Source organism: Lactuca serriola, chromosome 8 (genome assembly GCF_051521515.1).
Source record: "Lactuca serriola cultivar US96UC23 chromosome 8, Lser_US96UC23_V15, whole genome shotgun sequence".
Lineage (NCBI taxonomy): Eukaryota > Viridiplantae > Streptophyta > Magnoliopsida > Asterales > Asteraceae > Lactuca > Lactuca serriola.
The window spans coordinates 24,091,432-24,105,366 of NC_136415.1; the positions used below are offsets into that span (position 1 = coordinate 24,091,432).

At 34.4% G+C, this 13,935-nt stretch overlaps 1 protein-coding gene across 1 annotated transcript; it reads left to right on the forward strand.

Annotated features, from left to right (window-relative positions):
* Positions 1-11,125: 11,125 nt before the first annotated feature.
* LOC145068713 (uncharacterized) lies at positions 11,126-11,971 on the forward strand. The gene is made up of 3 exons (XM_079015717.1): positions 11,126-11,272; positions 11,352-11,457; positions 11,624-11,971. Exons 1-3 carry the CDS (start codon positions 11,240-11,242, stop codon positions 11,788-11,790), a joined length of 306 nt encoding a protein of 101 aa, XP_078871843.1. The 5' UTR covers positions 11,126-11,239; the 3' UTR covers positions 11,791-11,971.
* The last annotated feature ends 1,964 nt before the right edge of the window (positions 11,972-13,935 follow it).

Genomic DNA, 13,935 nt, shown 5'->3' on the forward strand with positions numbered 1-13,935 from the left:
AATTGAGAAAATAAAAAAGGTTGAGAATGGGGGAATCATTCTCAGCCACTCATTTTATTCAAGCATAAAAAGACACGGTGACAAACTTGTAAATATGAGAACAACCTTCAATCTCAAATACGTATCTGTAGTTCAAACCCATTCATCGTTCATCATCCAAATTTCTTCTCCAACTTTCAACAATCATCCAGATTTCTTCAATTAAACCACCATCAACATCATCCAGTGCTAATCAATCATCGATCTTCGTCAATAATCAATACGATTCAACAGTTAACAACAAAAATTCGTTTTTGGTTCTTTTAATTCAACCTTCAATTGTGCTTAAATACGATCAGATCTTCAACATCTATGATTAATTATACTCACAACGTTACTAGATCAACATCATCGATAATCAACAAAAATCCACTTCATATCATTCATTCAACATCGATTATCAAATAAAATTTGAAAATTGAGGTTAGAAAAATATCAAATTGTTTTTTTTGAAAAATTTCATATAATTCTCTATCAATCTACTCTTTTGTAAGATTTAAATAGTCAAACTATCATGTTTTTAACATTTTTAAAAACAGTTAAATTGTATACACTCCAACTGTTTAATAAAATATATGAACTAAATTACCACGTTATATTCATATATGAATATGTTTTCTCAGTATATGATTATTAAAAAAAGAAAACAAATATGCAAGTCTGTATGTTATTCATATGTGAATAACATATAAAAATTATATATTTGTGAAAATACATTGTAATATTCATATGTGAATATACTGTGTAATATTCATAAATGAATATATTTTTGGATTAGGTGTCTAAGCCCATAACTATAATTGGTATGTATTTGAATTGATAGCAGCACAGTCCTTTTGGGTTGCCCTCAAACCTAGCAACCAGACAAGGAAATTATGAAAGGAGAGATATTAATTTATTATAAGATTAATAAATTAATATAAATGAATTTATTAATATGTTAAAAGATTAATATATTAATAAGAAATCATTTTGTTTAATTAATTGTTAGCCAGAAATTAATTAGAATTAATTTTGGGGTTAAAAGAATTAATTATAAGGTGCAGGGACTAGTTTGCAATTATCTAATAGTTGAGTGGAAGGCTCTAGAACCCCCTTGGATAAGGGTGGACGAAATCTTTAGGGGAAACCCTAATAATTTCGTCCATAGGGGCTTGGATAAGGCCCTTGGGTTTGCTTAGGCCCTAAGCAAAGGATAACTAGGGTTTCCCCTAAACCCTAGATCCCTCAGCTATATAAGGAGCCTCCTGGTTCATGTTTTGGCCACTCTTTCTTTTGAAGAAACCCTAAGGGCCGAAATTTTGCATACTCCCTCTCCCCTCTCTCCTCTACTTTCCTTCTTGCTAGTTTGGGTGTGATTCCATTAGAGGCATTACACTTGGGGTGCTAAGCTTCTAAGAAGATCAAGATCAAGATCAAGGGAATTATCAATTGTTTACTATAACAATTGAAAGGTATGTAATTACTAAACCCTAGTTTGTAAATTTCGATTATAGCCTCTCTCCTCTAGGGTTCTTGTTTTGCAATTCAAATTTGTATGTTCAATAGATAAAACATAGATCCAAAGTAGGTTGCATGTGAACTTAGGAATTGTTTTCTAGTTTATTTGTTTTACCTAAAACCCATCAGTGGTATCAGAGCCTTTGTTTGTTTTAAATTGAATTGTTATAATTGTTGAATTGCAAATTAGGGTTTATAGCTATTAAACCCTAAAGGCCATTTTTTCGATTTTTAGGGTTGTGGATCAAAGGGTTTTTGAAAACCCTAGCCTCCAAAGAACCCTAATCGAAATTAGGGTTAGGGTTTTGAAAACCCTAGCCTCCTCCCTTGGAAATTTCGAAATATGCTATAAAGATTAGGGTTTCTTTGTTTTGGATAATAGTTGCCTTATTGGATAATTGAGAAAAATAAGGAAATTATCCTATCCCCATATTTTCGAAATCTAGAAGGGATATGGATTAGGATTAAATTAATTGTTTAATTTAATTAGATAATCCTTACAAGATTTAATAAATTAATTAAAAGTTAATTAATAGATGAATATTAAATCTAATTAATTGGTTTATTTAAATTTAAAATTTAATAGTTTAAATTTCGAAAAAATTTATATAAACCCTTGGAGTTTTAAAATATTTTAAAACACACCTTATATATATATATATATATATATATATATATATATATATATATATATATATATATATATTTATATATATATATATTATAATTAAAAGTTAAATATTATATATGTATAAGAATATGGTCAGTCAAATCGCTAGTATGCCTCATTCACGAAGCTAGTCTATAAGGGGGGGTATAAGGAAACTACCTATAAAATGGTAGTTGAATGGGTGTCCACTCTCACCCACCGCTTCCTTGATTAGTGGAGGGTCGTTAGCAGAACGGATTTGATAGGACAACTACTTCCCATTAAAAGTATAATGCTATTAAAGAAAGTACTAGAACACTATTTTTCAAAATCCCAACTCTAGTTACTTTAGGAAAAATGTAAAAAGTATGCTAATCCATGAAATTGCACATTATGCTTTATTGGTCGTTAGTGGAGCGTGTGTGGTTAACCGGCACACTAAAAGGCACTAATAAAGAGTAGTAATGGGTATCTTATAATTATCATTTTGATGGAGCGTGTGTGGTTTACCAGCACATCAATAGTTAATGATAAAGACAATAAGGTTACCAAGCACATTTGCATGGTTATTCACATCTAGTTTGTGATCCTCGGTATTCCAGTCACAAATAGTAGAGCATAATCCGAGATTAAAACATGCCATTAAATAGTTTTAATGTATCTCAAAAGAATTAGGAATTTCACTTCGTTTATTTTGTATAATGGTGGAATTGGTGAATCGTCATTCACCTACCTTTATGAGATTTGAACTTGGATCTCGGCATCCCATTTCTAAGTTGTAAATCATCATAGTTGGGTCCTAACCTTGATATGATATCTTTGGGTTATTATATTGAGGAGTCTTGTAATCTAACTAAAACTATCTTTCTTTTCAGATGTCTACTCCTGGAAACACTTCTGCTTCATCATCCTCCAACCACAACTTCTCTCTACTAAACATCTGCTCCAAAGTCGTTATGGATGGCTCCAACTATAACGATTGGATGTGTAACATCAAGATGGCGCTTAGATTCGAGGACAAAGAGTATGTCCTTGAAAAGGAGCTCAAAGAACTTGATGAGTTAAAAGCCACTCCCGAAGAGTATGCTGCCTACAAGAAACACTATGATGATGCTACCAAAGTGGCATGCATCATGGTTGCAACCATGTCCCCAGAATTGCAGAGGTACTATGAGGACTACTGGCCTTTTGAGATGAACAAGGACCTTATGGAAAAGTACCATAAGCGAGCTCGTCAAGAAAAGTTTGAGGTAGTCAAGTCACTCATGGCTTGCAAGATGAAAGAAGGGGAATCAGTTGTATCTCATGTGCAAAGAATGCAACGCTACATAGAGCGTTTGGTCAAGCTCAACATTCACTTCGATGAGGAATTGGCCATTGACATGGTCTTGAACTCGTTGCCTGATTGTTATGGTCAGTTTATCTTAACTTACCATTTGAACAACACGGAGCAGACTTTGGCCCAATTGCACAACTTGTTGCAGACAGCTGAGGCAGGGATGAAGGGTAAAAGTATACCCTCCACACCTGCAAGTGCCCCTGTCTTGGCCATTGGACAGGGAAAGGGGAAGAAGAGGAAAGGTCCTCCCAAGCAAAACTGGAAGAGCAAGGTTCAAGCTGTGTCATCTAGTAATGGCCCGAAGGCTAAGCCCAATGGTTCCACTACCCATGTTTCTGATCCAAAAGAGGCCATTTGCTTTTACTGCAATCAAAAGGGGCATTGGAAGAGATCTTGCCCACAATATCTGCAAGATATCAAGGATGGCAAAGTGAAGCCATCCTCGGCAGGTATTTACACTATTTCTGCTAATAACTCATTATCTTCTCGTTCATGGGTCCTTGATACAGGATGTGGTTTTCATATCTGTTCTGATTTGCAGGGGCTAAAGGAAAGTGAGGCGATAGAGCATGGGAGGATAAACTTGATCATGGGGAACTGAAAGTCTTCACCAGTGACCAAGATTGGAGTTTATCAACTATTTCTTAGTAATGATGTTAGATTAGACTTAATAAATTGTTGCTATTCGTCTGAGATGACGAGAAACATTATGCATTGTTCAGACAAGGTTTTAAATATTCTTTTAATGATTTGAATGGTTCAATTTCTGTTTATAAGAATGGTGTTTTTGTGTTTGAAGCTTTACCTTGTGATGGTGTGTATGAAACAGTGACTTGTGTTGATAGCTTAGGAAATAGTGTACTTAATATTGACTTGTCTAATAGTGTAGACAAGGCATGCTTGTGGCATTGTCGTCTTGGACACATTAACAAGAAACGCATAGCCCAACTCCAAAAGGATGGAGTGTTGGAATCATTTGACCTAAAATCAGATGATATGTGTAAATCTTGTCTTTTGGGAAAGATGACAAAATCACCATTCACAGGGTCTTGTGAAAGAGGTGAAGTTCTGTTGGATCTCATACACATAGATGTGTGTGGGCCCTTCAGATCAACCACAAGGGATGCTAATCGATTCTATGTGACTTTCACTGACGATTATAGCAGATATGGTTACATCTACTTGATCAAACATAAGTCAAAAACCTTTGAAAAGTTTAGAGAATTCAAGCATGAAGTCGAAAATCAATTGGGCAAAAAGATCAAGATACTTAGATCCGATAGAGGCGGGGAGTATCTTAGTACCGAGTTCAACGACTATCTGAAAGAATGTGGGATAGTCTCATAATTGACTCCTCCTAGGACACCACAGTTAAATGGTGTAGCTGAGAGGCGTAATCGAACCTTGTTAGACATGGTTCGTTCTATGATGAGTCGTGCCTCGCTTCCTATTCACTTCTGGGGGTATGCCTTAGAGACAGCCGCCCACATCCTCAATCTTGTCCATACAAAGAAGGTTGCCAAAACACCTCACGAAATGTGGACAGGGAAAGTTCCCTCGTTAGCACATATTAAAGTCTGGGGTTGTGAAGCTTTCGTAAGATGAGAGACTCACGACAAGCTAGCAGCTAGAAGTGAGAAATGTGTTTTCATTGGTTACCCAAAGCAGTCTTTTGGATATTTGTTCTACAAACCTAGTGAAAACGTGGTGTTTGTAGCTCGAAGAGGAGTCTTTCTGGAAAGAGAGCTCATATTCAAAGAGGACAGTGGGAGTACCATTGACCTTGAAGAGATTCAAGAGTCAACCAATGAAGGAACCTTAGATGACACTAGCACTCAATCAGAGGAAACAGTTCCTATTGAACCAGTTGATAAATCATTACCTCTTCAAAGATCCACTAGGGTGAGTGTGCCACCTGAGTTGTATGGTTTTCATATTACTTCAGATGGTGACACATTCATAAGTGACAGAACATTGGTAAACTTAGATGAACCAGTCACTTATAAGGAAGCAATGGCAGGCCCAGATGCTTCCAAGTGGAAAGAGGCAATGGACAGCGAGATTAAGTCCATGTATGACAACCAAGTTTGGAATTTGGTTGATAGTGCACCAGGTCGTAAGACAGTTGGGTGCAAATGGATCTTTAAGAAGAAGACATACATGGATGGGAATGTGCATACATTCAAGGCTCGACTGGTTGCAAAAGGTTTCACTCAAACCCCAGGGGTTGACTATGATGAGACCTTTTCGCCAGTAGCTAAGATTAAATCTATTAGGATATTGCTCGCCATAGCTGCCTTTCATGACTATGAAATCTGGCAGATGGATGTCAAGACTGCCTTCCTTAATGGGAAGTTGGCTGAAGATGTTTACATGAGTCAGCCAGAGGGTTTTGTTGATGCAAAGTTTCCCAATAGAGTGTGCAAGCTTGAGAAATCCATCTATGGATTGAAACAAGCATCTCGCAGCTGGAATCTTTGCTTCCATGAGAAAGTCAAAGAGTTTGGATTCTCTAGAAGTGAAGATGAGTTTTGTATGTATATCAAGGCTAGTGGGAGTATAGTAACTTTTCTGGTGTTATATGTCGATGACATATTACTCATTGGTAACGACGTTCCAACCTTGAATGAAGTTAAGTCTTGGCTTGGAAAGTGTTTTGCCATGAAACACCTAGGAGAAGCCGCCTATATTCTTGGGATTAGAATATTGAGAGATAGAAAGAAGAGACTAATTGCTACCTATCTAGAGCAATACCAAATTGAGTAAGACTCAATGCCCGAGTACAGATGAGGAAATAGATGACATGAGTCGTGTACCTTATGCTTCCGCTGTCGGATCGATCATGTACGGTATGACATGTACTCGCCCTGATGTGGCATTTGCTTTAAGCATGGTCAGTCGCTATCAGGGAAACCCAGGTAGAGCTCATTGGATAGCCATGAAGAATATACTCAAGTATTTGCGAAGAACGAAGGACTGGGTCCTTGTACTTGGTGGCAATGATACTTTGAGAGTAGATGGTTACAGTGATGCCAACTTTCAAACGGATAGAGATAACTTCCATTCTCAGTCAGGCTGGGTATTCTTATTAAATGGAGGAGCAGTTACTTGGAAGAGTTCCAAGCAAGATACGGTGGCTGATTCTACTTGTGAATCAGAGTACATAGCAGCAAGTGAAGCGTCGAAAGAAGCAGCTTGGTTGAGGAACTTCATCGGGGATCTCGGAGTTGTTCCAACCATCCAGGAGCCTATGGAACTGTTCTGCGATAATGAAGGAGCGATTGCCTTGACAAAGGAACCGAAAGATCATGGTAAAACCAGACATATCGACATAAAGTACCATTTCATCAGACATAGAGTAGAAGAAGGCCATCTTATAGTGAAGAGGGTGTCATCTGAAGATAACCTAGCAGATCCCCTCACAAAGGGTCTTGAGTAGGGCTAAGCATATTCAGCATGCTCGGAGCATAGGACTGAAAGATGATATTAGTTTTAGTAGTTAGATTAGTTTTCTGAAACTTGTAACAAAGTAAATGTAATTGAATTTTGGTGATTAAATAATAAAGTATTATTTATGGGTTTACTACCTTTTGTCAATTGTTTATTATTGTGTTTCATATTTCGCATGTTTTACTTCCCGAATAATATGATTGTTCAAACTCCACAGTCGCTCGTACTTTTGGAAGTAAGTAGTGAATCAAGACTGTCATGAACTAGATTGTAGATTGTCTAAGGATAGACATGGCAATGTATTTGCTGCAACGTTCATGAGTACTCAGAAATTGAGATTTGAGTATTGGATAAACCCTCGCTCAGAGTATTACTTCATGGAATTCATCACGAGTAATACTGAGACGATAATATCTTATAATCTTGAAACAAAGATATATGAGTTGTGATTTGCAAGTCGGCTATGCATTGGTGATACGAAAACGCATCAGTAACTTGGTGTTATAAAACGTATTATCATGTATGGTTTGATGAGTAAAAGATACAAGCATATGAGTCAATGTTTATTTGTTCCTTTTGCCCTAACGGGAAAAGCGATATCTGTGGGCCCCTAGATGATTTGGTGTTGACTTGTGTGCTGGGCCCAACCAGGACTAAATTGATGTGTTCAATTAGAAGTCCTACATCATCACAAATCAGGAATCGGGAAACATAGATTCTGGACAAAGAGGTTGATTGCATTCCATGTCTTATGTCTAGGGATATCTAGCAGAACGAAGGATTATTTGATCACTTATCTTAGGACATGTAACTGATTGGGTCAGAGTTCGGCAGCAACTTTTTGGAAGCTACAATTTGCTGGTCAAATTTAGAAGGCATACTAGCAATTATAGTTACAGACTTATCCAAGTAGGAGACTGTTGGATTAGGTGTCTAAGCCCATAACTATAATTGGTATGTATTTGAATTGATAGCAGCACAGTCCTTTTGGGTTGCCCTCAAACCTAGCAACCAGACAAGGAAATTATGAAAGGAGAGATATTAATTTATTATAAGATTAATAAATTAATATAAATGAATTTATTAATATGTTAAAAGATTAATATATTAATAAGAAATCATTTTGTTTAATTAATTGTTAGCCAGAAATTAATTAGAATTAATTTTGGGGTTAAAAGAATTAATTATAAGGTGCAGGGACTAGTTTGCAATTATCTAATAGTTGAGTGGAAGGCTCTAGAACCCCCTTGGATAAGGGTGGACGGAATCTTTAGGGGAAACCCTAATAATTTCGTCCATAGGGGCTTGGATAAGGCCCTTGGGTTTGCTTAGGCCCTAAGCAAAGGATAACTAGGGTTTCCCCTAAACCCTAGATCCCTCAGCTATATAAGGAGCCTCCTGGTTCATGTTTTGGCCACTCTTTCTTTTGAAGAAACCCTAAGGGCCGAAATTTTGCATACTCCCTCGGTGTGATTCCATTAGAGGCATTACACTTGGGGTGCTAAGCTTCCAAGAAGATCAAGATCAAGATCAAGGGAATTATCAATTGTTTACTATAACAATTGAAAGGTATGTAATTACTAAACCCTAGTTTGTAAATTTCGATTATAGCCTCTCTCCTCTAGGGTTCTTGTTTTGCAATTCAAAGTTGTATGTTCAATAGATAAAACATAGATCCAAAGTAGGTCGCATGTGAACTTATGAATTGTTTTCTAGTTTATTTGTTTTACCTAAAACCCATCATATATCATCTAATATTCACAAATGAATATACTATGTAATATTTACATGTGATATACCATGTAATATTATGTAATATTCAGATATGAAAATATTATCTAATATTCATAAGTGAATATACCATCTAATATTCACAAGTGAATATACTATGTAATATTCATAAGTGAATGCATCTTCTAATATTTAAATATGAATATACTATGTTTATTATATGCTATATTCATATATGAATGATACTTAAATTGTAAAAAAAAAAAATAATAATCATAATTTTTATTCATAACATTCATAACTGAATAACGAATGTACTGTAGTAAAAACTTGATTCATTTTTATTCACTTATGAATAACGATAGCTGAGAATATAAAAAAATAATTTTTTTATTTTATCTTAAAACTATATTAATATGGATGTCTATTTGTAGAGAATAAAAAATCATGAATTTTGGTATATTTAAAATCATTTTTCGATAAAAATAGCTTCTTAAAAATTAAAAAAAAAATGAAAAAACTATGTTTTGTATATATTAAGGTAATGATTAGCATAATTTAAGGAAACATGTTTTTGTTGGAAAACACATGTTTATTCCTTTCTCCATTTATGCTGTTACGACGGAGACTTTTGCGGCAAAAATAAATGAGTGGCTGAGAATGATTTCCCTATTCTCAACCTTTTTTTTTTCTCAATTGAACTCTCTCTCTCTCTCTCTCTCTCTCTCTCTATATATATATATATATATATATATATATATATATATATATATATAAAAGTGAAAATGTATTATTTGTAGCGTTGCATAGGAAATCCTAAAATTCTAAAACTTCTAAATAAAAGAAAATAATCTCTAAAATGATTAAACTTGGAAATTAATCAACTACGTAAGCAATGGATGTTTGGCTATGCAACCATAATTCTAAAAATGTTGCCTTTACAGAAAATAACTCTCGTGCAAACAACACTTTTACCAAAAACAAAATGTTGTAAATAAAGGTATTAAGAGAAGAAAATTCCGATGACAAAATTTAGATCATGCTCCAAACAACCGCTATAAAAGGGTAGGGGAAGGAAGACTGTTTCCGTTTGTTATTCTAGGCATGTAAAAAAGTGAAAATAAAAATAAAATATTGTTGGCACCTCCACACCATATGAGATCCCACACATAAAATATCACGGACCGTCCAAACGTATATGAGGCCTAGAGCGAAAGGAAAAAAATGGCATTTAAAGACAAATATAATAAAGATTAAAAAAAATCATTTATTTTCACTATAGACGTGCTCAATTAGCAATAAAAAACAAGTCAAATTGTTTATATTTTGAGTTAGTTTGAATTTGAACTAAATTTAGGCTCTAAAAATCATTTTGGTAATAATTTTTTTATAAATATATACTACATAACCCAAAAATTTTGGGCCCCTGGAGATTTGGGCCCTGAACGGTCGCCCGGGTTGCCCACTATCTAGACCTCCCTGAAGATCACTCCACCAAAAAGAATACAATGGTACCGTGAAAGCGTGTAACTAAAGAAAAGCTATATACTCAATAAAGTTGTACATGATTCCATATACATTGTTTGCTTATTCACTAAATGTGCATCCGTACATATTTACTTTTTAACTATTGTCCCTTAGGAGGGGCAATATGATCAACATGTAAATAATGTACACACTAAATAGGCAAACAAGATATATGGAATTAAACAAGACAATGATGAAGAGATCTCACCAAAAAACTGCAATCTGTCCGGAGATGGAAACCCGACCTCCTTTAAATAATTAAATTCACTCTCTAGTCTCCACCTTGTAGGACTTTCAATCTCCCAAACGTAAGATTAGTTTGCTGGTTTATGTGAAATTCGCAAATAGTATTTCTTTGCATGTGGGTCTTGGTGTAGAAAGTACTGTATGTTCATTACTCTTTTTATGTTGCCGAACATGTGATTTTCTTTTCCCCATGAATCTTTGTAACTCATTGAGGATCGAGTGTTTGTCCTTGAAGTGTATTTTCTTTTGAGGACTGGCTCCCAACGTCCTGCTCTTTTGGGGGGCCTTCCCTACTTTTTGTTTCCTTTGCACTCCAGGATTTGTCGAGTAAGGTTGCTTTGTATACTAGTATCAGTTAGAAATAAGTAGCACTTTACAAATGTACTAGTACTCAGTAAATTCACACTAGAATGGCAACTTGGAATAAGAAAGTCTTATGTCTTTCTGATTGGCTGAAGGTTGCAGATCACAAGGATAAAGCCTACGGTCGGGGTGTGGATTCTTTAATCAAGTGTTTAAAATTATTGTTTGAAAGCAAGTCAGGACCCACAGGGATCACATGTGGGGTATGGTACCAAATGGGAGTCCTACAAGACAGAAATGCTACTCCACAAAATCTTATGTAATCCCTTCTCCACCAATCATCGTTCATCTCCCACATCGTATATTTCTTGGCTCATCTCTATATAAATTGATCAAGACTTCCATGGCTTCACTCTAATCATTCATTTTTCTGAAGATCAAATAGATATTAGGAGATGGGTGACTCTTCGGCTTCATACATACACATGGTAATAGGCATATAGAGAACCATGTGTGAGTATTATTCATTTTACATGTTGATCATGAAAAAATTGTTGACTATTGTAGGTACAACATCTTATAGAAAAATGTCTGATCTTCGGCATGACCAAAGAAGAGTGCATGGAAGCCCTTTGTAAACATGCAAATATAAAACCGGTAATCACCTCAACGGGTTAGTTCCACATCATCTCTCCTCCTAGATACCATATAACTTACACAAGATAGAACGTTAACGTTGTACTATGTTAATGACACAAAAATTGCAAGTATTTGTCCCACCTAAAAGAAACATAACTCATTTTCAGTCTGTTGATAATTATTGAGGATCATAATTGCAGTGTGGACCGAATTAGAGAAAGAGAACATGGAGTTCTTCGAGGCCTACTGGTCGCAATCTCAGTATTTTAGAAAAGCTGATCAGATTTCAGAACCTGTGACGAATGAACAGATTCAAAAGACGGTGTTTGATCTTAAATCAAAAACTTCAAAACGGAAGGATGATTGAGTAGCATGCATAAATGAAAAACCTATATGACGTAGGCATGTCATATGGTCCCAGGGTGAACCTACAACCGTGGTCTGTGGGTGCATGTATTATATATAGGGTGGGGGATGGGTGATCGATGCACCCAAAATGTAAATGTGTCCTACTATTATGCAAATAAGTCACTTTGTGTCTTTCTATATGTGATGTGTGTTGTTGTCATGTGAAAATTAAAGGCAAACTAAGTACGTACGCAAATGGTCCAGAAATTGTTACACAACAATCGGAATATACAAATAAATAAATAAACTTTTATTGCCTTTGGTCAATAGAAGTGCTTATATGATTATGATGATTTCTGTTGGTGTTTGTTTTTTTAAGTTAAAATGTTTATAGACCACATCTGCAACCTTGTGCAGCAGAAGATGTAGACCAAATTTCTGCAAATTATAATAAAAATTTTGTTTGTTTTTTAATATTTTCGGACTGCTTAAATAAACTGAAATCAATAGTTAAAAATAGTTATATATCAAAATTTTATTTACTTTTAATCATATGCAAATTGAATATAAACATAATGATGATATGATTTTTGAAGACATTTATATAAAATAATTAAACATAATACTTGCTAAATAACAATAAATAAATTGTTAATTTAATGAACAACATGTTATTTTTTGTTAAATTTAACAGGACGATTGTTATTTCTTCGGTTAGTTTCAATATATTTGATAATTTTAGTTATTAACTTTATAATTTATTAATATTTGACTATACGTAATTTAACACAAAAAATTATTTATATAAAATTTACCAAAACGATTTTAAATTATGTAAAGTATACTTGAATTTCTTATAAAAAATACTTGAATTATTTATAATATCCTTCATAATATTATTAAAATAAAAAAACATGTTGAAAATATAAAACAAATTTATGTTGAATAATATAATTTAAAGTAAGGTGTGAAGTAGTTTGAAGAGAAAAGTCCAATATTGCGTCACATAACAGTTTTTAAATCAACAGTTTTTTTTAAAAAAGGCAAACAACTACGAAAGGTCAAGTGTTGCACGTGTTATGTGCGGCACAACAAGAAATAGTTAGAAGTGTTTTTTTTTTCTACAAAAAAAAAAAAAAACAAACATGCAATCACTTTCGACATTTTTAATGTACTATTAAAGATGTGTTGGTTATAATAGTCCTTGTATATATGGCTGTGCAAGTTGATAGAGACAATGCTTTTGTAAGCAATAATAGTCCTTGCATATATGATTGTGGTGGAGTTGTCTTTGTTGCTTTACTTTGACATATTGTACTATATATAGGTGTTAGTATCTTATATATCCCCTAATCTTAACTGGTGAATGATCAGTTTCATATATAACTTGTTTTTTACATGGATCATACAGTTTTGTATTTTGGATTCCAGTTGATGCTTAGATGATGGTGGAAACCTCACTTATTAGATTTGTAAAAGGGAGAATAACGTGATATATATATATATATATATATATATATATATATATATATATATATATCACGTTATTCTCCCTTTTACAAATCTAATAAGTGAGGTTTCCACCATCATCTAAGCATCAACTGGAATCCAAAATACAAAACTGTATGATCCATGTAAAAAACAAGTTATATATGAAACTATATATATATATATATATATATATATATATATATATATATATATATATATATATATATAGTAATGTATGCAGTTTATGGGATATGTAGATGAGTTGGAACTTGGAGTCTATCTATCTCCATATTTGTATGTTTACCTTGCCCCAAATTTCTTTGCACCACATTGTTTCTGCAGATGAACAACAAAGAGCAATCTCAGCAACGAAGAAACCAATACAAGAGGCTGCAGCATTCCAAACCTTCGTGTAAAGCAGGAGAGAAATAACGATTGAGCCTAATGTTCAGTGATTGAAAAGTGCAACAAAGGACGAGCATTACAGTTTCTGTGGTAAGAAAGGCCATAATAAGGATGGGTGTTTCAAGAAGATCGGCTACACGGAGTGGTGGCTAGGTAAAGGCAAGAAGGAGAAAGGAAAATACAAGTCAGCCTTGGCAGATACGACATCAAGCCCTATACCAGGACTCACGAGTGAACAGTACCAGAAGCTTGTTAAACACTTGAACAA